General features: G+C 36.0%; 1 protein-coding gene across 2 annotated transcripts in view; it reads right to left on the bottom strand.

Annotated features, from left to right (window-relative positions):
- AGL (amylo-alpha-1, 6-glucosidase, 4-alpha-glucanotransferase) overlaps window positions 1–27,048 on the bottom strand; it is an 86,802-nt gene that overhangs the window by 25,143 nt on the left and 34,611 nt on the right. For both annotated transcript variants that reach the window (XM_043575655.1, XM_043575656.1), the window contains exons 9-25: window positions 26,667–26,769; window positions 26,474–26,571; window positions 25,438–25,577; window positions 24,195–24,382; window positions 22,481–22,604; window positions 20,789–20,952; window positions 20,100–20,201; window positions 19,823–19,978; window positions 19,575–19,725; window positions 16,797–16,921; window positions 16,594–16,706; window positions 16,120–16,254; window positions 12,960–13,090; window positions 8,706–8,842; window positions 8,324–8,457; window positions 6,860–7,035; window positions 2,443–2,545 (exon numbers count right to left, since the gene is read on the bottom strand). In XM_043575655.1, the coding sequence (XP_043431590.1) occupies window positions 2,443–2,545; window positions 6,860–7,035; window positions 8,324–8,457; window positions 8,706–8,842; window positions 12,960–13,090; window positions 16,120–16,254; window positions 16,594–16,706; window positions 16,797–16,921; window positions 19,575–19,725; window positions 19,823–19,978; window positions 20,100–20,201; window positions 20,789–20,952; window positions 22,481–22,604; window positions 24,195–24,382; window positions 25,438–25,577; window positions 26,474–26,571; window positions 26,667–26,769 (2,280 nt within the window). The remainder of the gene's footprint in view (window positions 1–2,442; window positions 2,546–6,859; window positions 7,036–8,323; window positions 8,458–8,705; window positions 8,843–12,959; window positions 13,091–16,119; window positions 16,255–16,593; window positions 16,707–16,796; window positions 16,922–19,574; window positions 19,726–19,822; window positions 19,979–20,099; window positions 20,202–20,788; window positions 20,953–22,480; window positions 22,605–24,194; window positions 24,383–25,437; window positions 25,578–26,473; window positions 26,572–26,666; window positions 26,770–27,048) is intronic.

Below are 27,048 nucleotides of genomic sequence, written 5' to 3'. Positions count from 1 at the left end.
ACTCTCTGTGGTAGAGATAGCCATGTGTCCACCAAAATGGCTTTCCCCCATGTCCCAACCTACTTTAGAGCTGGCTGTGACCAGATTACTGGATTCTAAGGCAAACATGTGAATGGAACTGATGTATGTTAAGTGCACAGAACAGGTGCATTTTCCTTAGGCTCTTTCCCTCTCTGCCAGCTGATTGGAGAGTAGTACTCAGAGGCCCTGGGAGATGGTCGATCCTCAAGATGAAGGAGCCTGTATCCTTGAATCACTATGTGGAAAGCTGCTTCCTGAACACCCATTTGGGGCGAGAAGCAAGAAATAAATTTCGTCTGTGAAAAACCATTTAAGTTTATAAAGAAAAAACATTTTTTTTAAATATTTATTTTTGAGATAGAGAAAGAGACAGAGTGTGAGCGGGGGAGGTGGAGAGAGAGAGAGGGAGACACAGAACCCAAAGCAGGCTCCAGGCTCCAAGCCATCAGCACAGAGCCTGATGTGAGGCTTGAACTCACGAGCCATGAGATCATGACCTGAGCCAAAGTCAGATGATTAACCGACTGAGCCACCCATGTGCCCTAAGAGTTTATAATTTATATAGCAGCTAGTACTACCCTAACACATACATTATCCTCTTGGAATCATCTAGATCAGGGTAGGCAACCTTTTTTCTGTAAAGGACCAGAAAGTAAATATTTTAGGCTTTGTTGGCCATATATATGGTCTCAATCACGTATTCTTCTTTTTTAAATGACTCTTTAAAAAGGTAAAAATTATTCTTTGCCCCAGGTGATACAAAATAGGTGGTAGGCCATATTTCATTGACCCCTGATCTAGACAGTCATATGTAAAATTGAGAAGGAGAAATTGTTGGTAGTATATAGAAGTGATAATTGAGAGCCCAGATAACAATGAAAATGATAATAATGATTAAAAAATTAACATTTGTGTAACGTATGTGACAGATACTGTTCTAGACGCTATAACTGTATAGCTCATTTAATCTTCACAAAACCCCTGTAGGTTAAGTACTATCACCATTTTACGGAGAGTACAACAAAGATAAATAATGTGTCAGCTGGTAGTTTGGAACCAGGATTAGAACCTGGCAGTCTGGCCGAAACCCAATTTCTTAGCCATTGTGCTGAATTCTGATGTTCCATTTCCTACTTTTTAATCATGGTAATTTAGAGCATTTGGGGAAGAAGCAAACAGTGTCCCAAATCTCTACAGCCCCACAATGGTCTCTTTAGTCAATAAGAAATGATCTTATTATATTAGGTTAGCAGGGAAGAATATGATACATTTCAGATGCCTACTTAGAAATTTTCAATTTTAAAAGGATTGAAAACAAAACTTTTGTCATTTGAAGAGGCAAATTTCAGTTATTTTCTGAATGACATCAAAACAAGGTATCATATAAATGCTTTTTTTGCTGAAAGTTTTAACTTGTAGAGCAGTGCTGTCAAACTTTAGCCTTGGGCTGCTGAAAATCACCTGGAAAACACAGATTTCTACCTGGTACTCTGCCCTCTCTATCCCCACATTCGGAGGTCCAGCATAAGGATCAAGAATTTACATTTCTAACAAGTCCTCAGATGACGGTGACACTGCTGGTTGGTGGCACTGAGTTGTGCTCATTTGAGCAGCACTGCTATAATAGCCTCTCTTTTCTGCCTTTGGTAGTTCCATTCATACGATTGTGACATTAAGAAACACTATTTTAAATCTAAAAAAACATAAAACTGGAGGTTCCAAGGCCTGACAACAGATAGAGGAAAAGCTGATACTACAATTCTTTCTACAGGACTCAGTGTTCATTATAGAAGGAAAAAAATGATAAAATTCAAATTTTACCTAAAGGTGAATCTGAGTTCTTATAGTTAATTCAGGCAGAGAAGTTTTATTCTTTAGTGAGTGATGTTAGTAACATGGTTAAATATTTTTTAGTTTTACTGAAATCAGCAAATGCTGAAGATAACCTGACCTATAACATGAAGGACTAGAACTTAGTAACTTCAAAAATTTTCACTAATTTGAAATTCTGTGATCTTATTAAATGAACATGTATAAAATAAAATAGGGGCACCTGGGTAGACTCAGTCGGTTCAGGGTCTGACTTAGCTCAGGTCATGATCTCACAGCTCGTGAGTTCGAGTCCAGTGTCAGGCTCTGTGCTGACAGCTCAGAACCTGGAGCCTGCTTCGGATTCATTCTCTCTCTCTCTCTCTCTCTCTCTCTCTCTCTCTCTCTCTGCCCCTCCCCCCTCATACTCTGTTTCTTTCTCTCTCTTTCTCAAAAGTAAATACACATTAAAAAATATTAAAAAAAAAAAAAACACCTAAGGAAAACCTACCTCCCAAATGTTACAAATAGTTGGCAAGGAGGAAGGTTTGAAGAGCATGTGAAAAACATTTAGACACAAACTTGCGCTCCAACTCTTTAGAGATCTCCTACCTGGCCTCCAAATAGCGTCCAGTAATCAGCAGTAGACCTCTCAGTGCAATAAAAGTATCCCTTCCCCAGCAGCGGAAAATACCAGAAGAAAAATGAGGTAAACCTAATAGAAAACACAACAAAGTAATATATTAATAATACACCCAAGCCCCTATGAACTCCATAGGCCAGTTGCTTTAAGTGTGGAGGACAAGAATAAGCTATAGGGAGTCTGCAAGCCCTCTAAAATTGTATGCAAAATGTGTGATGTATTTATACCTACATCAATTTTTGTGTGATGAGGTTCCATATTCTTATTATGTCACTTTCTTAAGGGAATCCATGATTTTGAAGATATTAAGAATCAAGGACTGGAGAGGGATACTTACCTGAATTGATTAGAATGTGAGTCTTTAAACTTTAAAGATAAACTTTCTTTTAATAAGTTAAAGCTAAATTGAAATCAGAGATCTAGTATTTAACATATAAACAAACAATACAGTATTAATTATATATATATAATTATATATATAATTATATATATATATATAATTATATATATATATATTTTGAGTAACACAAGTGGGAAAGTTTAATAAAGTGAAAAGTACACTCTCCAGATATGAGAACAGATAAGCTCAAGAAAAAGACAGCTGCACCATATAATGTTAATGATATATTTGAAAAGATTCCACCTGCAATTTAAAGGTAAGAAATTACTCTAAATACAAAATGATTACCTTACTGATATATAATTAAATATGTTTATTAATCTATCAGTCTAGAGACAAACTTTAATACCAAATTTCCCATTAATTCAAAACAACTTAAAAGTGTTAGACTTTGTTAGCCAGTTTTTATAAATGAAAATAAGGATTTCAGGTGCTAAATAACTTGAACATTCTAGGTAACTACAGCCTTTATGCATGAGATAAGACAGGGTGATTGATGGATAAAATCTACAACTTTTAGATTGAGTTTGGTTTCTTATAAAACAAGTAAAGAATATATTGTTATCTTTATTGGTACCAAAAACAATGATCAGTGGAAAGTAAAGGAAATTAGCATTCCACTCAAAAAAAGAACTATGCTAAAGCATAAATGCAACATATTTTTCAGGAAGGGAAAACTAAGGACATAAAATGTACACAGTGTTCATTCATAACTATCTTCTAAACACTTAATACTATAAGACATTATCTTGTTTGCTTGTTTTCTGGTTTGTTGAATGAATAAATGTCTCTCCATAGTGGAAAATAAGATTCACGACAACAGAAACCTTATCTGGCTTGTTTACCAAACTATATCTATTGCTAAAAGTTGTAACTGGTAAGAAAAAATTATAAAAATTTATTGAATGAATGAAATAAAAGACTATTTATAAAAGGCAAATTGTGGGGTGCCTGGGTGGCTCAGTCAATTAAGCATGTGACTCTTGATTTCTGCTCAGGTCATGATCTCACGATTCGTGAGATCACTCCACGTTGGGCTCTGTGCTGACAGCTCAGAGCCTGCTTGGGATTCTCTCTCTGATCTCTCTCTCCATGCTGGCGTAATCTCTCTCTCTCAAAATAAATAAATAAACATTTTTTAAAAAAGGTAAGTTGAGAAGTGAAAGAATTTGAGATAAAAGAAAATTTTGGCCATTCCTAAGTATACTTCACAATTTAAGTTTCTGCTTATTGGGTCTTTGCTTTCTTGGAGAGTCGACATTACTTTCTATTAAGAAGGATCAGAACTAAAGGCAATATTAGACGTTTCTTTTCTACATTGTCTCTAAAATAATGGTACAAAATTTCTCTAAACACTTTGTGTATTATTTGCACATGGTTGATTATTAATATATGGTTTATATACGGTTGATGATTGTAACTTTGATGACAATGAGGACAGTGGACATCTATAATACCACTCTATGCCACACAGACTTCCTGGTACTTTAACCCTTTTAACACTTTGAATAAATTATGAGTATAGATAGATTTAAGGGTGAATTTGAGTTGTTATGCCCTAAAGTACAGGCAATTCATCTTTGGGAAGAAGTCAAAACTATAAAATCTCTAGCACTGATATGTGGAAATGTTTGCGTTAACCTTTTGACCTCTAAGAGTATAGGATTTACCACATATCTTCTGAGTGATTTCTACCTTGTCAATTATTATACAAGTTTACAATTATAATTTTTTTTGGTACTATTGTCACCAGAGACCTTGGTATTCATTTTAAAATGAACCCCCAAAAACCTATCTGCAAAAATGAGCACAGTTCTGTTTTTTGTTAGTATGTAGCATACAGAACAGTCTCTTGGGATACTAGAAGGAAATATCAAAACCTCTATTTATATTTACCAACTTGCCTTTCTGGTTTCTTAAAAATTTTTTTTGACATTTATTTATTTTTTGAGAGGCAGACAGAGAGTGTGAGTGGGGGAGAGGCAGGGAGACAGAGGGAGACACAGAATCTGAAGCAGGCTCCAGGCTCTGAGCTGTCAACACAGAGCCTGATGGGGGGCTTGAACTTATAAACTATGAGATCATGACCTGAGCCAAAGTCAAATGCTTAACTGATTGAGCCACCCAGGTGCCCCATTACCTTTTTAGTTTCTATTTTTATTTTACACTGTACAAGATTATATCAGATATCATAACATATCAATATACCAGTTATGATACCAGTATATCAGTATATTTATTTTGGGAGTGCTTAACAATAGCAGTGCATAGTCAAGAATGTTGAGATCACTATACTGTGTAATAGGCTTCTAAGCAGTGGGCTTTATTATTTATTTATTTATTTTAAAAAAAAATTTTTTTAAAAAAATTTTTTTTTTTCAACGTTTATTTATTTTTTGGGACAGAGAGAGACAGAGCATGAACGGGGGAGGGGCAGAGAGAGAGGGAGACACAGAATGGGAAACAGGCTCCAGGCTCTGAGCCATCAGCCCAGAGCCCGACGCGGGGCTCGAACTCACGGACCGCGAGATCGTGACCTGGCTGAAGTCGGACGCTTAACCGACTGCGCCACCCAGGCGCCCCTAAAAAAATTTTTTTTAACATTTACTCATTTTTTTGAGACAGAGAGAGACAGAGCATGAATGGGGGAAGGGCAGAGAGAGAGGGAGACACAGAATCTGAAACAGGCTCCAGGCTCTGAGCTGTCAGCACAGAGCCCGACGCGGGGCTAGAACTCACGGACCGCGAGATCATGACCTGAGCCGAAGTCAGACGCCCAACCGACTGAGCCACCCAGGCGCCCCAGCAGTGGGCTTTAAAACCAAATTCTGCATATCAATTTTTTCCCCACAATGACCCAGTTCAGTTTCATGAGCATCTGCATGAATTCACAGGGGAAATTAAGTACCAGGAGGAGATGATATTGAGTGAAAATCTAAAACATGATTATATAATTAAAACATTCAGAGGATTCATATGATCATTCTAAATGAAAAGTTAATTTCTTTTTTAGTTGTCAGGTCTTAAGAAGTCTTTTTTCTTGGTCTGAGTAGATGCAAATTTAAGGATAAACAGAGGAAATCACATAAGTACTATAATTTTCATCCTGCAATTTGGTATTTTTCAGTTTAGTTTGGGAAGTTTTAAATTCAGTGGTGTTAAGTATTAAGCACTTTCTAGAAATAGCTTGAAATATATTAAAAAGAAAATAAAAGCCTGTTCTTTAGCCTATTTTGCTTACTGAGATTTGTTTCTTGATTCAGGTTTTAATACTACTTGCAGGAAAGGATGCCAACAAATAGAGTTGAAAGAATTTTATTGCAATTAGACACATAATAAAAATTATTTAACATTTGTTTTGTGTTTTGTAACATGTAGAGGATCTTCTTATTATCTCTTGGTAATTTGCAAGGTTGAGTTAATTTTTTTAACTGTTTATTTTTTAGAGAGAGAGACAGGGAGACAGAAAGCAAGCAGGGGAGGGGTAGAGAGAGAGGGAGACACAGAATCAGAAGCAGGCTCCAGGCTCTGAGTTGTCAGCACAGAGCCCGATGTGGGGCTCGAACTCATGGCACGGACTGTGAGATCATGACCTGAGCTGAAGTTGGATGTTCAACCGAGTCACCCAGGTGCCCCTTGAATTAATTTTTTAAATTGGGAAAGAAGTATAATATAATGTAAAAGAGTAGTAAAACAAATCTGATAAAAAAAAATACAAAATACTCAGAGTTGGAAAAAATAGAAACATGCAGAAGAAAAAGATTAATGAGCCACAATGAAAACACACAAATAAATGTCTGTTGCACAGTATTAATTAAATAGTAAGCACAATTGTTAGTTTTACAAGTGAATAGCTATGACTAAGCAGTCACATAAAATCTTGGGTAACATCATGAGTTTTTTTAAAAAATTAGTCATTTCCCCATAGCTTTTCCTCTTTGAAAAAATATTGACTGACACATTTTAACCTGTATGTAATTTCTTACCTGCAGCTAGAGATACACAATATTGCTCCTTTTCTTTTGTGATCTCATTTAGCCTATATGGCACATCCATGAGTGAAGGTGAAAGACGTGGCAGAGAAGGGCACTTTCCTACTCCACACATTTGCACTGATCCCAGTGAAAGGTGTTTCACAAAGGTAGAACCATTCTGAACAAAGCTGTAACAAAGTGACCGAGTTTAAAATATTTGTAGAGGGGCACCTAGGTGGCTTAGTCAGCTGAGTGTCTTACTCTTGATTTTGGCTCAAGTCATGATCTCATGGTTCGTGAGATTGAACCCTGAGTCAGGCTCTGTGCTGAGCCTGCTTGGGATTCTTTCCCTTTCTCTGCCCCTCCCCTTCTTGTGCACATTCTCTCGCTTTCTCTCTTTCCTCTCGAATAATAAATACACTTAAAAATATTATTTGTAGAAATGCAAGATTGTGGTGTTCATACCACATACTTGAAATCTACTCTCAACAGATCTTAAGTGTACAATGCAATACTGCTATTTACAGGCACAATGGTACACAGCACATTTCTAGAACTTACTCATCTTGCATACCTACTATTTCAAAATTATTTAGCAGTGTCATTTTATTTGGTTTCTTTCAAAGTCTCTCTACGCAGATGTGTAAAAATGGTAATACTAGTTGAAAACATTTTCAATTTGGTTAGATTTCAGAACTGCTTTCATTTCACCCAATATTACAACTGGCTTTAAGTCCATGACCTTGTTGTGCCAAATGGAAGGAAGGGCTGAAGTTCTGTTCTTTCTGAAATTATGCCCAAATCAATTTGGTGGCTCTTCAGTGGCACATTAGATCTGTAATTTCATTTTAGGGAAATTCATCACTAAAGGCAGATTTCATTCATAATAACAGAATAATTTTTTTCTTAGTTAATGAAAAATTAGAAAAAGAACTATATATGCATATCCTTTTAAAAATTTTTTTAAAAACATTTTTATTTATTTTCGAGAGACAGAGCACGAGCAGGGGAGGGGCAGACAGAGAGGGAGACACAGAATCCAAAGCAGGCTCCAGGCTCTGAGCTATCAGCACAGGCCCTGACGCGGGGCTTGAACTCACACACTGTGAGATCATGACCTGAGCTGAAGTCTGACGCTTAACTGACTGAACTACCCAGGCATATTTTGTATGCATACTCTAAACTTATATCCATTAATGTAACAAGTCAATGAGTAAACAGAAACAAATAATATAAAACAATTAAATTTTCTCATGAACATGTTTTTTTAGCTTTACTGAACAGATTTTAATGGGGATGTTTGTTTTTATATGCTCCAGATTAAAGGATGCAAATATATTTATTATCCACTTACAGACTCTCAGCTCTGAGTCTATGACAATTCCTTACGTTTTGGTCTTTCAAATGTGTGTATAAACTGACTGCATACAGTTTCTACACAAGCATGCCTATTTACTCAAGCTTTGTTGGATATACCTTGACATCTGCTTCCATGCTATATCCAGAAGAGTGGTGTATGCACCGATTAGTATAGCATCAAAGTAGCATGGGATAAGATAACGTGGGATCTGCTTCAGGTAGAAGAACATAGCCTGCAACCATTTACCAACCTGTCATAAAAATAATTTTAGAATTTAGTTCGGTGTGTTTACAGGCTGGATGCATTTTAAGAGGTAAATCCAAACATGCATCTATTATCTAATAATCCACTAGATTTCCATTTATTAGAATCAGAAGATGATGAAGAAGGGAGGGAAATATTTCAGGTCATAAAACAATGTTAATTTTATAGATACCACAGTAATATAATTTTTATTTGTGTCCTTGTTTTTTTCAGCTAGAACATAGCTTTACTTACTTCAGCAATAGTTCCTGACCGCGAAATAAGCCGGTTACTGACATAGTCAATCATCCAATCTCCAGATCTCAAATTATCACAGAAGGGATGCCCCAAGTCATTCTTTGGTCTTATTTCTGCCAAGACGGACATTAATCCTGAAAATTCATAGAAATATCATGCTGTTATTAGCAGAGGCAACTTGTTCCCATAGCCTGGGCTACTGCTGTCTCTAATGATTTAGGGTGAACACATATAGACGTAGACACAAGGGCTGCAAAGACCACAGTGGCACTTCCCGTGGTTGGAGATAAGTGTGGCAACAGTGGCTGGGCCCAAGATACAAAGACATACTGAAGGGGACTACTGTCATAGGAGCTATGCCGAGCTTTCCAAGATGCTTAACTTCTGGGACTTGTTTTGTTCTTTTGAATTTGAATATTATAATATTCAAAGGCAACTAAATGTCATAGTTTCCCTACCCTAAGGCACTGGGGAAAAATTGGTAAATCTGTGTCTTCTCATAGTGGAAAGTGGTAGATTCATTACTATTCAGGCAATCACAGGACTGGTTTCAGAGAGAACAAGAGCATCTCTGGTAACAATAATAACAAAGCCTGCTTTGGAAAGAATTTTTGAAATATAACAAGAGGTAGCTGGGACTAAACAAACCATCAAGGTGAATATATGGGCATATCCTTAAGTAATACTCAACAGAAACTCATAGAATTCCTATGCATACATAGCAGAGTCTGTTATTTCAATGACAGAACAATAGCACTTCTTTGGTTGCCCAATAATGCAATAATTTTCCACCTTAAAAATATTATATTAATAGCCTCACCACGTTCACTTTGACTAAATTTATTTATATATTTAGAATTTAATTTTACTGTGTATGTAGCATGTCTCGAGAAATTGAAAAAATAATTATATAAATTTAAGATGTAGTTCTTTCTCTCAAGGGCCTTTACAACTTTCTTTGGGAAACAAAGCTTAAAACATAAAAAAAAAAAAACAACCAGAAAACAAGACAGTATAAAATAACTTTTCACTTTTGCCCTAGTATTTTAAGGGAAGGCAAACATTGCTCAGCAAATGTGAGCTCCACTTGTTTAATAAGGGTGACATGATGGAGCAGCGTTTTAGAAAAAGAGATCTGATATATCAATGGGATGGGATGATTTGTGGAAGAGGTAACAAGAGGTTGGAAAACAGGTTACTTGGTTTTGCAGACGGGACTTAGTCTTTGAATAGGGTGCTAACTATGAAAATAAAAGGATATGGCATATCACAGAGAACACAGAAAAAAATCCATAGTCATAATCACTGATTAAATAGTGAAGATAAGAGGGATGGATCCATGGGGCGCCTGGGTGGCGCAGTCGGTTAAGCGTCCGACTTCAGCCAGGTCACGATCTCGCGGTCCGTGAGTTCAAGCCCCGCGTCAGGCTCTGGGCTGATGGCTCAGAGCCTGGAGCCTGTTTCCGATTCTGTGTCTCCCTCTCTCTCTGCCCCTCCCCCGTTCATGCTCTGTCTCTCTCTGTCCCAAAAATAAATAAAAACATTGAAAAAAAAAAAATTAAAAAAAAAAAAAAAAAAAAAAAAAGAGGGATGGATCCAAAAATAGATTCCTGGATTCCAACATGACTGAGTATGTATTATTGTAAGAAGTAGAGAAGAAGAGAAAGGGAATGTGGCTTAGGGGAGAGAAAGTCAGTGAAGTTGGTTGGTTTGATGTAAGTGGATATTGCTATTTAAAAAAATTTTTTTAATGTTTATTTATTTTTGAGAGAGAGAGAGAGAGAGAGAGCGCGCGTGCGTAAGCACGGGGGAGGGGCAGAGAGAGACAGAGACCCAGAATCTGAAGCAGGCTCCAGGCTCTGAGCTGTCAACACAGAACCTGACATTGGGCTTGAACACACAAGCAGTGAGATTATGACCTGAGCTGAAGTCTGATACTCAACCGACAGAGCCACTCAGGCACCCTGAATGTTGCTATCAAGAGCCTGCTAGAAATATTCAGTGGAATGTTAGAAACACTAAACTGTCAGAGAAAAAAGGGATTGATATAAAGAAAAAAATAAATCAGGACAGAGTTAGTAACGAACTAGACTTAACTCTAAGAAAGGAAAGAAAAGAAGTTCATGGAGGGGCGCCTGGGTGACTCAGTCGGTTAAGCATCCAATTTCGGCTCAGGTCATGATCTCGCAGTTCATGAGTTCAAGCCCCACATCTGGCTCTGTGCTGACAGCTCAGAGCCTGATGCCTGCTTCAGATTCTGTCTCCCTCACTCTCTGCCCCTCCCCTGTTCATGCTCTCTCTAAAATAAAAATTAACATTAAAAAAAATAAAGTTCATGGAAGTCTTTTCTGTCAAGTAGCAGGTGTTCAACAGCTCGGAGTGAAAATGGAATGAATAGCTGTTTATGACTGGTAACATATACATTTCTTTATTTCTCACAGCACAAAACATTATGTGTTGAAAGTGAGACTGTTTCAGAAAAAAGTGTCATAAGTACAAAAATCTGAAATTTACTGACAGCTTCTTATGTGCTTAGTTTTGTAGAAAGTATAAAAGCTAAAAAACAAGAATGCAAAAAAGGCAAACATTCTTTTTTCTCAAGGTACAATCTACTTAGTGGAATTAAAAAAATTTTTTTTTAACGTTTATTTATTTTTGAGACAGAGAGAGAGACAGAGCATGAACGGGGGAGGGGCAGAGAGAGAGAGAGACAGAGTCGGAAGCAGGCTCCAGGCTCTGAGCCATCAGCCCAGAGCCCAACGCGGGGCTCGAACTCACGGACCGCGAGATCATGACCTGAGCTGAAGTCAAACGTTTAACCGACTGAGCCACCCAGGCGCCCCTTAGTGGAATTTTAAAGCTAATAACCACCAAGTACTAACTATGAACCAAGCATTGTCTAAGTGCTTTACATGTATTATCTCATTTAATCCTTGTGGTAGGCACTAGTACTGTTTCCATTTTATAGATGAGAAAATTGAACCATGGAGAGCTTACTCTAAGGTTATACAGCTAGTTAGTATAGAACCAGCAAGTCTGGTTCTAAATCCTTTTTTCCCCCATATTTATTTATTTATTTTCAGAGAGAGCAAGTGGGGGGAGGGGCAGAGAAAGAGGGAGTGAGAGAGAATCCCACGCAGGCTCCATGCTGCCAGCACAGAGCCCAACACAGGCTCCAACTCTGGAAACTGTGAGATCATGAACTGAGCAGAAACCAAGAGTTGGACGCTTAACTAACTGAGCCACTCAGGCATCCCTAGAGCCCATTCTTAACCACAACAATAAAGATTCACAAAACACGTTGTGCTAATTACTAAAATACGCAATATATTCCAAGGGCCAAGTAAGAGGAATAATAAATTAATACAATGGGTATCTAGGGGACAAAGAAATAACTGTGAAAATTAATAGTTAAGGAATGCTTTGTGGAAAATGTAAGAATTGAATTCATCTTTATTATTTTTTTTTTTAATTTTTTTTAAACGTTTATTTATTTTTAAGACAGAGAGAGACAGAGCATGAATGGGGGAGGGTCAGAGAGAGGAAGACACAGAATCTGAAACAGGCTCCAGGCTCTGAGCTGTCAGCACAGAGCCCGATGCGGGGCTCGAACTCACAGACCTTGAGATCATGACCTGAGCCGAAGTTGGCCGCTTAACCAACTGAGCCACCCAGGCGCCCCTGAATTCATCTTTAAAGATGGGTTAGATGGACAAAGAAAATAAGGAGTTGCAAAGGAGGCATGATACATGGGATCCTATATGAACCAGGAACACATGTGTGATAAACCAAATTTTGTGGACAAACATCCAAGAAAATATTTCCAACCAGATGGGTTAAACTGATAATTAAATATTTAGCTCCTATGTTCTGTCTTACAACTACTTAATATTTTATTATAAGTTCTCTTTGTCGGATAAGACAAATATGCAATGAAACAAAACTTCCAGTTAGATGAAAAAGAAAGATGAATGTATAATAGTTACAACCTAGTCCCATTTGGGGCCCAAATAAATCTTCTCATTTAGTCTTCAAGAAAGCCGTATGAATTAGACAATATTTTTCACATTTTATAGAGGCAGAAATTGGAGCAGAGAAAAGGGAAGTTACTTGCTGGAGATCCAGCTGGCGGAGCCACAATTTGAACCTAAGCAGTCAAATTCTGAGCCTGGACTCCTATTTCCATAAAGAAGACACCATATGACCCTAAAAAAACCCTCCAAAGATTTAACTATCCTTGCATTTGCTTACCTTGAAGACCTGCATATTTAAGAGATGACCAGTTTGGGATGTCGTAACAGCCTCCACCATCTTCTTGTTCTTCTGCTTCACATCGGTAAAGTACCTGATTCAGCTCAGCCAAAGTTAATTTAGAAGCAATACTAAGAAGTGGAAAATAAAGAGAACTGGTTAAATACAGTAAAATTTCACTTGCTGTCAATAAAACTAAAGAGGAAAATCTGAATCATAACCATAAAGTGTCTTAGCAATATATGTTTTAGGAATTTGGCATTATGATATACATTATAAACAATATTCATTATGAATAGTAGTTTAAAGATAAAACATGCTAAAAATTCAGTTAGAAGTAACACTTCTTCCAAGCAAAAAAAAAAAAAAAAAATGAATTGTCAAATTTTACTACTTAGAGTATGCTAGAAAATTTTTTGGTTGCTACCACCTTTTTCTCACAAATTTACTTTTTTAATCTTTCTAGTTGGGCTTAGTTGTTTCTTTATATTCTATGTGGGACATCAATAGCTTTTTATGCTAATTATCTTGAAATCAAAATACTTCTCAAAGACTAGTAAAGGGATAATCAAAAGTCACAGTTAACCACCTTAGAAATCAGGTAGAATTTCTCTCCTTTTCCTTTTCTCCTTTCCACAGGTTGCATTACCCTTTAGTTGGGTTATTCAGGAAACCAGGATTTTCTTAGATAAAGATGCTTCTTGATAGTAGTTGGAAGGAAGTGTCTATCATGGCCTTGGTTTCCCTTTGTCCAGGTAGCAGTGAGACTGTATTACTGACTACACCTGAATACAACCAAAAACTCTACTTTCTTGCAATTCTAGCTGTTTAGTCATTTCATTTTACCTAACTGAACACAAATCCTCCTGAGTTGTATGTGAACACATAATCCTCTTGAATGTACTTCCTTCCTTCTCTTTTAGTTCCGCCTCAGCTTAGAAAATTATTGTTGGCTGTGCTTTATTCCCTGTCTCTGCCTAGACTCTGTCCCCACAGCTGGGACTCACTTCTTCATCTGCAGTCTGTGAATCAAGTTTGACCAAATCAGTCAGCAGTCTCAGTATCAACTCCATTCTAGGGCAATATTTTTCAACACGTGCCAGGGAACTTGCATATGAATTCCCTGGAGCTTATTAAAATGCATATTTCTTGGCCTTGCCCCAAAATAACCTGAGTAGGTCTGAGGATGAATATTCATTTTATAAGTACTGTGCAGAAACACCAAATTGCTTCATCACAGATTTTTTTTAGAATGCAACTACTTTTCTAACAATAGTCTGAATGGAGCTAATATCCTTAATGATAAAAGCTCTTATAAAAACAAAAAGTTGAACACAACAGAAAAATGGACTGGTACATAAAATGATATTTCATGGACAGCCAGTGAACAACAACAAAAATTTAGCTTGGGGGTGCCTGGCTGGCTCAGTTGGAGGAGCATGCAACTCCTGATCTCAGGGTCATGAGTTCGGGACCCACACTGGGTGTAGAGATTGCTAAAAAGACAAACTTAAAAAAAAATTTAGCTTAACTAATATTTAAAACAAATTAAGATGTGACTTTAAAGTAGTTTATGTTTACAAATTTGATTAGTAATAGCTAACACTCATCGATCACTTACCATCATCTTATAATCACTGTTCTAAGTGTTTTACATAAATAATCATAACTGTTTAAAAGAGGCACTATATTGATATCTATTAGGTTGCTTGCCCAAGGTCTTACTTCTTACAGCTATGAGAGTCTGAAATCAATTCAGGTTGGTTCCATATTCTATGCTCTTAACATTACATTGTAACAATATATACTCAGAATTGGTAACAATGTCAAGTAATGGACACCCTTACATAGAGCTGAAAGAATAAAATCTTTCTGGAGGAGGTTTGGCAGTTTTAAAAGCCTCAGATATGTGGAGATAGCCTTATGAAGAAATTCCGTTTCTGGAAATTTATCCTAGTATTTATGACAGCAAACATATATGGAGCATTTATTATGTGCCATCAAGTGTTAAGTGCTTTCTATGCAGTATCCTATTTAACCCTTACTAAATTTAAGAGGTAGGTGCTATTATCAGCCCAGTTCTTCAGGTGGAAAAACTGAGATGAAGAAAATCTTAATATGTTGTCTAAGATTATTTTAGGAATACTGAAGCTGGAGTGAAAGCCAACTCTAAATTTCAAAACCCAAGTTTTTTGGTATTATGTGGTACCACCTAGTAAGGGAATAGATAGTAAGGGAATGACTAAGAATTCAGGCAAAGATGAATGTAAAAAAACCATACATAACAGGGAATTATTGGATGTAGTTTAGATGTCCAAAAACTGGAGGCTGAGTAAATAAATTTGGGGATAGCCAAATAATAGAATAATATGCTCCCCCTTTTTGTGTGTTTCAAATTTTTTTTAAATTCTAGCCAGTAAGGGGCGCCTGGGTTGCTCAGTCTGTTGAGCATCTGACTTTGGCTCAGGTCACACTCCGTGAGTTTGAGCCCTGCATCGGGCTCTGTGCTGACAGCTGGGAGCCTGGAGCCTGCCTCAGATTCTGTGTCTCCCTCTCTCTGAACCTCCTGTTTGAGCTCTTGTCTTTCTCTGTCTCAAAAATAAATAAACACTAAAGAAAAATTAAAAAAAAAAATTCTAGCCAGTTAGCAACATAGTGTATGTTAACTCTAGCAGGAGTAGAATTTAGTGATTCATCACTTACATATAATACCCAGTGCTCATCACAACTAATGCCCTCCTTAATACCCATCACCCATTTAGCCCACCCCTCCCCCGCCCACCTCCCCAATACAGTCTCTTTTAAAAAATGATGTGGTAAGGAATATGATGAATGTAACTTAGCCTCAAATAGTTCAGAAAAATTGTGTACATGTGCATGTGTGTGTGTGTGTGTATAGAGATGTATGTATCTGTTTGCATGTATCTACCTATTGCTACATATAGAGAGTGCGTGAGTGTGAGAGAGTGCACAAGCAAGCACACACACAAATGATAAAGCAATAGGACAAAATGTTAATAACAGATGATGCTGATACTACTGGCCTTTGGACCACCGTGTGAATAGCAAGGATATAGAGGACTCTTATAAAAAACTGCTTCAATCAGACTTGTGGTAACTGATCAGTTATTAAAATGGCAAATCTCCATAAACTACTTACAAAGCGAAAGGAATTTTTAATATAGGATCTGAGTTGTCAACAGCAAGGCTTCCAGATTTAAAGTGAGGACTGAACTGTGTCAGATGATTTCGAAGAATTCCAACAGCGACTTGTGCATGTGGATCAAGACTAACTCTGAAAATGTTAATTAAAAAATAGTTACTTTTTAGGAATGATTTATTCCAAATTAACTCAATATATAATCTATTTTACAAACAAAGGAGCGCCTGGGTGGCTCAGTTGGTTAAGGTCTGACTTTGGCTCAGGTCATGATCTCTTGGTTGACGAGTTTGAGCCCATGTTGGGATCTGTGCTGACAGCTCTGAGCCTGGAGCCTACTTTGGATTTTGTGTCTTCCTTTCTCTCTCCCCCTCCCCTGCTTGCACTCTGTCTCTCTCTCTAAAAAATAGATAGACATTAAAAAAAAAACAAACCCAAAAACAAACAAAGTCAACAGTTTGAATTCCAACATACCTGAATATAATAACACTTCCCGGAGACAAGTTTTCAAATTCTATTTCTTGAATATATTCGTTGGGTCCTTTCGTGGCAACTCCAGCTTGTTTAACAATTTTACTTTCACTAAGCTTGAAAAAAATTGTATAAGACCATTTAACAAATAATTCTAATGTCCTTAAAATGTTAAATACAGCAGTAAGATTAGAGTCCCCAAATACCTGAATATGTTCTCTAATTTCTACTGTGATATTTGGCATTCCATTGATGAAATTCTCATCCTTCCGATAAGGTTTTGCATTTCTCTCAATAGTTCTGGCTTCAAGAACTACTTCTTCAATTTTGCCTAGGAATACATGAAATGTTAATGAAATTTCATATTAAACCACCTGAAATTAGGAGCTGCTAAAGGGTTTTAAAATAACTTAAAGTTGAATATGAAATATCAGTCTGAGGGTAGATGATTGTACCCAAGATGCATTTTTCACACAATGTTTTTGTTTTTAAAACATAAATTAACAAAGATTTATTTGAAAAGAGATCTTATTCAAGTAATAATGGCTTAGCTCTCAGGAACAATATATAACCTTCCTAATTTTGAGCAGAGAGAAAATAAATCACTTAGAAGACTTGTATTAAGAATTGGAAAATTTCAGAAATACAAAAAGTAGGGAAAAATTAAAAAAACCCAGGTCCTACTTCCTAGCTTAAGAAAACATTACAAATGTGTATCTTTCCTTCTCCTTCAGAGGTAACTACTATCTACAGTTTGGCGTTCACTGATCCTGTGCACTTTTACTACATATGTCTGTTTCCTGACACAACAGGTTATTTTCCTATTTCCAAGCTTTATTAAAATGGATTCAGATTATATACATAGTTCTGCAACTTGCTTTCTATTATACAACACTGTATATTTTAGATTTGTTCACATTGCTACATTAGCTGCAGCTCATTTATTTCAAATGCCATATAGCATTCCACTGTATGAATATACCAAATATATTCTCATCCCTGTCTTCTAACGGAATATCTGAGAGTTGTTCAGAGATATACCTAGGACAGAAGTGCTGAGTCAAAGGATACATAAAACTTGAATTTTATTATTTAAATAATTTAAGCTTTAAGCCATTAATCTGACAACAGGTAACAGCACCCTTTGGATCCAGAAATTCTACTTCTTGAAATATATACTAAGAGCTTGTTTAAATTTTTTTTTAATGTTTTATTTATTTTTGAGACAGAGAGAGACAGAGCATGAATGGGGGAGGGTCAGAGAGAGAGGGAGACACAGAATCTGAAGCAGGCTCCAGGCTCTGAGCTGTCAGCACAGAGCCTGACGTGGGGCTCGAACCCATGGACCATGAGATCATGACCTGAGCCGAAGTCGGATGCTTAACCGACTGAGCCACCCAGGCGCCCCACTAAGAGCTTGTTTAAAAGAAAAAATTATTCTGAAAAAAATTATTCCTAATGTATATTCAAAACTTAAATAAGACACCGCTAAACATATAAAGAATATTAAAAATAGAATACTAACATAATAAAATATGAAATATTGAACATCATGAAAATCACAATTTCGTGGACCAAATGGGGATGTTTTAGTAATGACTGGTGACCAAAACAAAATTTGAGGTAATACTGTCCACTGATCCCAGCCATGTAAAACTATATATGTACATTAGCAACAATTAGACAAGATTACTGAATATACACGTGTAAACAGTTAAAAATAACTAATGAACATTTAATCCTAAAACTGTTCAAGTTGATAATTTTTAAAAATTGGAGTTATGCATATTTAACAACTAGCAACCGACATAGAATATGATTATTATTTTTTTTTTTAATTTTTTTTTTCAACATTTATTTATTTTTGGGACAGAGAGAGACAGAGCATGAACAGGGGAGGGGCAGAGAGAGAGGGAGACACAGAATCAGAAACAGGCTCCAGGCTCTGAGCCATCAGCCCAGAGCCTGACGCGGGGCTCGAACTCACGGACCGTGAGATCGTGACCTGGCTGAAGTCGGACGCTTAACCGACTGCGCCACCCAGGCGCCCCATGATTATTTTTATAAGAATCTTCATCTATTCTTATAATTGACAGACTGGGATAGCTGTTAATGCTCACAGGAGAATGTTTTGCTAGAATATATGATATATAACAGTAAGTGAGGAAATAAAATACACACATCTAGAAAAAAATCTAGCAATAATAAGGATATATCTCAGGGATGCATTTTATAATTGTCAAAGAAGAGATATGGGAAGACTATAATTGCTGTATGTTCACAAAAGAGAGAAATTACTGAGTACTTAGAAAAGGTTTTTCAAGGGAGGTGGAACTTTAGTTCTTAAAAGATGTGAAAAATACACATATATAGATGTTAGTAAGACTACTTGAGGACCAATGAAAATATCTATCTGGTTAAAATAGTGGAGTAACAGAGGGCTAGGAAGGCAGTTGAGGATGGGTTATGAAGAGCCTTAAATATTAAACTATTTTTTACTTTGGTTACTACACACTATAAGTGTGTAGGTATGTACATGCACATACACAAATACATACACACAAATATACATACAGACACATGAATGTACACATATATTTCTTGGGTATAAAAGAAATACATGTAGGTTTTATAAAAATTAGGAAATATGGGAATGTATTAAGATAAAAATAAAGCTATTTCACAACTCAAAAAATGTTAATATTTGAGAATATTTCTGACCAGGTTTTGTTCCATGTAGTAAAAACGTAAGTTCCCCCAAATCAATTCCTTTCTTCCATTCTTTTTTAAAGTAAGCTCTATACCCAACATGGGGCTTGAACTCACGACCCTGAGCCAGTCAGGTGCCCCAACTTACCCAAAATTTCAAATTCTTTTTCTCAACTACAGCTATACTTGCAATGTGTTATAATATATGCTATATAATTACAATTTAATATAACAAAGTAATATAATCACAATATACCAGGGATATATTGCATTACCAGGGATGCACATTTGAGGTACTTCCTTGCTGTAAAATGAGGTCTTAGGATTCCTGAAAGCAGTTCTAGACACAGACACAACAGACTGATGAATACTGGGCGAATGTCTTGTTACTGCCACTATGTCTTCATCAACCTGATCCACATACACCTGAGAAACAGAAAGAGAAAACACATTAGCACTCAAACTGGAAAGACTTACTCTGAAATTAAACCTTAAGAAACTTAACAAAAATTTAGTTTCTTGCCTGAATGAAACCCTTGGCCCCAAGCTCTTGATGAAGTTTATTGATAGCACATCTCGCCGCAATAATTCCACTTTGGAAATTAACTTCACCTGTATTTGATGGCAATGCTCCAGGATTCCACTTAGTATAAAACCGTTCTTCAGAAACCACTGAAATCTGAACAGAGTTAAAACTTAGCCATGTATACATTTTAATTATAATGAGAACTTTTGGTAAAAGTGCTCAAGGTTGTTGGCCATTGTGGATTTAAAAAAAAAACAACAACACGCAAACACACCTGATGAGGCACTAATTCATCATAGCCTTTAGTACTTCCACTAGCACAACATGCCATAGAAACAATCGTGGTACTCGGGAGAGCATCATATTCTGACCTATGCTAGAGAACAATAAACAAACAAACAAAAAACAACCAAGTTTATTTTCTTTTAAATGCAAAGTGAAGTAAAGGATACATAGTTACACACTATAAGACATTCTTTAAAGACATGCTTTAAAACAAATAAAACATTAAAAAACTATGTACCACAATCACTTATAAATCTAAGACATGATTCTGAAGTATGTAGATATTATTGCCACTAAGTATCAGAGAACTAAGTATCAAAACATTTATTTATTGATTTTTCCTTTTTCAAGTTTTTATTTAAATTCCAGTTAGTTAACAGCCAGTGTGTAACATTAGTTTCAGGTGTAGAACTGAGTGATTCATCACTTACATACAACACCCAGTGCTCATCACAAGTGCCCTCCATAATACCCATCACCCATTTCATTTAGCCCATGCCCCCAACTACCTCCTCTCCAGCAACCCTCAGTTTGTTCTCTATACTTGAGTCTCTTTTATGGTTAGTGTCTCTCTCTCTCTCTCTCTCTTTTTTTCTCCTATGTTGATCCATTACATTTCTTAAATTCTACATGAATTTAGCAAAATAAGTAAACACAAGAAAGAGATTAGATACTTACCACAATAGGACACTCATTATCATGGGTAATATCCATAAACAGGGCGTGTGCAATAGCCGGCATTAAAGGCCTCAGACAAGGCTGAACAAAGGATCCAACAGGTTCTCCTCCATATCTATAAACTAACCTCCCTTCTTCATGGCTATTATATGCACTCATTGCCTCTGCAAAGCATTACAAAATATTTTAACAATCTTCATTATTGTCCAGAAGAGGTTAGGTTTCTTATCATAACTAACTTTCCAAACAAAGGCCACATAAATATTATAAAAAATAAAACTACTTTAAACATTTAAACAAATGTCTATTACTTTAAGTGACAAAAAAAGTCTTCTCTATAACTTAGCCGAAGAAAAGGCTTATGTAGGTAAAAGGGAACACATGTTGTTTATTAGGATGTTGGTTATATAAAATCTATGGGAAAAAACCTAAGATTATATCATCTATCCAAGTAGGAGATGAAAAACAGATTTGTAGATTTTCAAAAACAAAAAAATACTTTTGTTCACGAGTCAATTCATCCTACTGGTCTTTCAATTTATTTTATTTATTTATTTATTTATTTATTTAAATGAAATTTATTGACAAATTGGTTTCCATACAACACCCAGTGCTCATCCCAAAAGGTGCCCTCCTCAATACCCATCACCCACCCTCTCCTCCCTCCCACCCCCCATCAACCCTCAGTTTGTTCTCAGTTTTTAACAGTCTCTTATGCTTTGGCTCTCTCCCATTCTAACCTCTTTTTTTTTTTTTTTCCCTTCCCCTCCCCCATGGGTTCCTGTTAAGTTTCTCAGGATCCACATAAGAGTGAAACCATATGGTATCTGTCTTTCTCTGTATGGCTTATTTCATTTAGTATCACACTCTCCAGTTCCATCCATGTTGCTACAAAAGGCCATATTTCATTTTTTTCTCATTGCCATGTAATATTCCATTGTGTATATAAACCACAATTTCTTTATCCATTCATCAGTTGATGGACATTTAGGCTCTTTCCATAATTTGGCTATTGTTGAGAGTGCTGCTATAAACATTGGGGTACAAGTGGCCCTATGCATCAGTACTCCTGTATCCCTTGGATAAATTCCTAGCAGTGCTATTGCTGGGTCATAGGGTAGGTCTATTTTTAATTTTCTGAGGAACCTCCACACTGCTTTCCAGAGCGGCTGCACCAATTTGCATTCCCACCAACAGTGCAAGAGGGTTCCCGTTTCTCCACATCCTCTCCAGCATCTATAGTCTTGGTCTTTCAATTTAAAAATGAGATATTTTGGGGGCGCCTGGGTGGCTCAGTTGGTTAAGCCTTCGACTTGGGTTCAACTCATGATCTCACGGGTCACCAGTTTGAGCTCCGCGTTAGGCTCTCTGCTGACAGCTCTGAGCCCAGAGCCTGCTTCAGATTCTGTGTCTCCCTCTCTCTCTGCCCCTCCCCTGCTTGCACTCTGTCTCCCTCTCTCAAAATAAATAAATAAACATTGAAAAAAGTTTTTAATGAGATATTTTTCCCCAAAGTGGAAATTTTTCCTAATAAAAACAGACTGAGTTACAGAAAATGTTGTATAGAGTATTTAAAAGAACATTAACTATGTTGGAAGTTACTAAACATTGTATATAAAGCTATTAAATGCCTTTAATCTACTTGAACAAAAACTAAAGTTTCAGATGGGAAATACACGTCAACAAGCCTACCTCTTATTAGGGAGCTAATGCCCAGTCTAGTAACAAAGACATTGTCCAGGTCTTCGCTTCCCGTGAACAGTTCGGCTACTACATACAAATTGGGTTGCAATTTCCTAGCAGCATCCAACATGTACTGCAAAAAGCACAGTCACACATGTAACACAAAGAGAAAAGCGAGTAGTGGGGAAGGACAGGAGGCAGAACTAGGCATGGAGTTGACATAGGAAAATATCACGGAGCAAGACAAAATGGAAATCCAAGAGGAATTTCCAAATAAATTTAATTGTACACATGTAAGAAAACATAAAACGGACCAATACACAGAGGAAACAAGAGAATTTATAAATAGAAAACAGTTAAAAAGGAAGATTAGATTTTGCAAAGATATAGAAACACAAGGGGGGCAAAAAAAGGAAGAAGAAAAATGTTAGTGTCACATTAAAAAACGTAAACCATACTGCTGTGATTCTGCTAGGCTTTCCCCCTGTTTTATGTGCATTTGTTTTTAATACTCTAACCAGACTATTAATTTTCAGGCAGCTGACTAAGCCATTATTAGGAAATTCCCTGATGGTGAATCATTTAGCTATTGCAAAGATTAGGTCTGACGAACCATAGTAAAGCTAGCTTTTCCTACAGATGGTAGTAAAATCTTAATCAGAAATTAAATCAATTCCAATTTTTTTTCATATAACATTTGTAAAAAGGTTAACAAAATAATTGAAATTCTATCAGCTAACAAGTAAAATCCTAGAGGATTTTGTAACTCAAAATTAAGGAAACTGAGTTTTAATTTTCTGTTTTGTCGTAATAACAACCTTAGAAATATGTATATATGGCTGTTACTAAAAGTACAATAAGAAAAAGACCTCTGCAAGTTTTTGGAGCTAAAAAATGTGCTACCATCTTAACTAATGTTCACTAAAGTCTTCCAAATCAAGTCAATTTTTCATCATAGGACTTGAAGCATATTCATTATAATACGGCTTTAGAATAATAGGTATTTTCCAGATATGCACACATTCCGAAAGAATAGTAAGTTGTCACTGGGAAGCTATCAAAGGTCTTATAAACGGGATGAAAATTTTAAGTGTTTTCAAAGCTGTATTACGTAGAAGATAATGCTATAAATTTTGGCACTGTTTCAGTTTCAGTAAAAAGCCCGAAGAGGGATAAACAACCTTTATGTTTACACTTACACTTTTATAAATAATTAATTACAAATTGATTGAAAGAGGCTAAAACTAGCTTCAATATGCTGTAATGTTAGTGCTTAAATAATAACATAATATGTAACAGGTGACTTCACAGTGTCTATTAATATATTAAAAGCAAACTAAGAATAACAAGGATAAGACAAATTGAAATTTATATACCACTAAAATATTATTTAAAGTTAATAATAAAATAGTAATAATATGTTAACAATATGCATGACAGTATGGTTATGTATATATTATCAGAGACAATATGATCTACTTCCCTAAATTAAAATAAAAATATTAACCTATCAAACATTTTATAGCCCAGTATTCCATAACAACTGCATTAAAAGATTCTGTTACAATTGTGAAATTATGCCAAAGTGCGAAATACTCCCACCAACTCAATGCCAGTGTCTAACTAGCAAAAGGAAACACGTATTTGCATGTTTTATTTAAGGAAAGTGAGGAAAGAACACTACATTTCTTTTTTTTAATGCAGATGAATTGTTTTTCTGTACCTCAGCTACGTGAAGGGGTGTGGAGTGGCAGTTATCAAGACGCACTCCCTGGAAATAAGTCGCAGTTATTTCAGTGTATTTTTTCATGTGTGCCCAGAGAAAAGGACAGTCGTCTGGTTTATTCCCATAGCGTAATTTGACGCTGTCTCCCCAGCAAATAAGTTCTCTCCTTAGATAAACATCTGAACCTGTTAAGAAAGGAGCTTGCTTTCAGTGGGTCAGGGAATAGAATAAAAACAATTACTTCAAGGAAATACTGCTGTTTTTAAATCACACCGACTATTTCTACCACAAACCATATATTGGTTAAAATTATGTCTAAAATGGTATCGGCATCTAAATTTATAAAGTTTTACAAAGTTAACATTATTTTATATCTTACATCTATTTCACCAAAATTCTGTTACAATCTCTTCTAAAAATGTGTGCTTAATGTCAAAAATTCAAGTTGCTTCTGAAAGGAAAACTGTAGCAGTAGTATCACAGGCCCTTTGAAGATAGAGTTTTACCAAAAACATTTAAACCTGCCTTTCCACCTTGTTACTCATTGTTGGCAATAAGTTACATTACATCCACAGCCTAGGGCAGAAGGCCTTTTCTCACTTAGAATAACTAGAAAGGAGAATGCAGAGATACTTAAACCCAAAGTACATTCTTTTTAAAAAAATGATATTTTTGAATTAAATTTAATGTCATTAAAACAGACTTCTGAAATGTTAAAAAACAAATACATTGATGGGTACCCAGCAAAATTCTTCCTGGCAAAGAAACAGCTGTAGAAAAATAAAATGCTAGGAGAGAGAGGGGACCTGAAAGCTGAATTTAGTGTAATTGCTATTCAAATAACTTAATACCTCTCTGGCTACTGAATGAAATATGTCTTAAGGTAATATAATTGTAATAGCAATAGTGTCAAATGTATTTTAAAAATGCAATAGATTAAATTTTTGACCAAATAAAACCTTGTGCAGAACCATCATATAAAATAGGTGAAAGCCATTCTAGTTGAGCATATGAGGAGAAGGAGGGGAAAGAAGGGGGAAAGGAAAAGATGAATCCCATCTTTTTCATCAATCCCTTCTCTTCTCTCTCAAACTGCATGCACTTCTGGCACCTCTGTGATGAAATACTTTAAGAACCATTAGCCTAGTGGGGAAAAAAAGTCAACGAAATAGTTTATATTTTGAGCTTGCCATAAAGTTTTCTTTCCCTATCCACAGAGAAGTTAACAAAAATGATATACCTGGTTCAGCAAAGTTTCGAAGGGGATCATCTCCCATTACCCACCCATTATGTGCCATCAGAAAACAAGCTTTATTTGGGTGATGAATCATAGATTCTTCTGCGGAGAGGGTCATTTCTTCAAATGGGAAAGTAAAATATCTATCGAGATACAATTAAATATTAAATCCACAGAGAGAAACTCTTTGGAAACAATTTAAATTAGTACTATCAAAATACAGTACTTCCTCCTTAACAAATAAAATAAGATTAGTTCGACACTATAGAAAATAAACTTCATTACAGGTCAAAACTCTTCAGAAGATTTCCTTTTTTTAATAAAAAATTTTCAAAAATGTTTATTTATTTTTGAGAGAGAGATAGAAAGTGAGTGGGGGTGGGGCACAGAGAGAGAGAGAGAGAGAAGGAGACACAGAATCTGAAACAGGCTCTGGGCTCTGAACTGTCAGCACAGAGCCTGACACGGGGCTTGAATTTGGGAACAGTGAGATCATGACCTAGGCTAAAGTAGAACACTTAACCAACAGAGCCACCCAGGTGCCCCCAGAAGATTTTCTGAGTAAATCTACTAGATTTGAGAAATGCAGTTAGCATTATAGCATTCTCCGGTTAACATCTTAAATAATAACTTAAAAAACCTCATAAAATTACTAAGAAAATCACTGAGGTATTGATGTTACTTTGTAAAAGCTGTTACTACACCTCAGTTGCCTAATCTGTGCTGCACATGACCTACAAGATAAGGAGCTAAATGCTGGTTCAATTTGATTGACATTGAGTTTATTATAGTAAGTACACAGTCCTCCAGAAACATTATTATAAATGATTATAAATTGGTTCATAGTGATGATAGTTTCTCTAAACATTGGACTAACAAAATTAATTAATATTAAGCCTAGCTACCAAATCAAAACTTCCATTTCAATTAAAAAATGTACTGGAGTTACACATTAAAGGAAGCATTCAGATTAAACTGAGAAGTAAAATACAATTTTCAATTTTTAACTTTTAATGAGAAGAAAACAAAAATGGAATACCTGGTAACTAAAGGATGTTTTCTAGTGACAGGTCCTAGTTTAGGACCATGGCCAGCCAGTCGTTCATAAAACACATTTCCCAAGAGGCAATTAACTGCCTAGAACACATTAAATGAGGTTATGTCAGTAAAACCAACAACAGCACACATTATTAAGACTCAAAGAAAATCAGTAGTTCAAAAGTAGGCGAAACCTGTTCCTGATGATAGTTCACAAGTTGGTGCTTCTCTGAATTTAATTCCTCAATTCTCTTGCGGAACCAGTTACAGCATTCATTAATTGCAGCTGGCCCATTGCTAGAGCAGAGACAGCAATACACACTTAATATTGAATGCTTTTAAAATTCAACATTTAAACATTTTCTTACAAGGGTGAATGAATATATTTAAATATATTCATCAGGATCTTAATTATAGCTGAAGTTTTCCAATTGTAAAAAATTTTATATACACATATAGGAACATGGACCAGCATACAGAAAATAGAGGAAAGCATCAGGCATTTGAAGGAGTAGAATTATGGCAAATTCATTTATTTCATTTTCTATTCAGGAGTCTAAGAAATAGCATAATAGT

The sequence above is a fragment of the Prionailurus bengalensis genome, chromosome C1 (genome assembly GCF_016509475.1).
Source record: "Prionailurus bengalensis isolate Pbe53 chromosome C1, Fcat_Pben_1.1_paternal_pri, whole genome shotgun sequence".
Taxonomy (NCBI): domain Eukaryota; kingdom Metazoa; phylum Chordata; class Mammalia; order Carnivora; family Felidae; genus Prionailurus; species Prionailurus bengalensis.
Note: the sequence above shows the minus strand (reverse complement) of the source record. Positions and strands in the feature narration are given on the sequence as shown.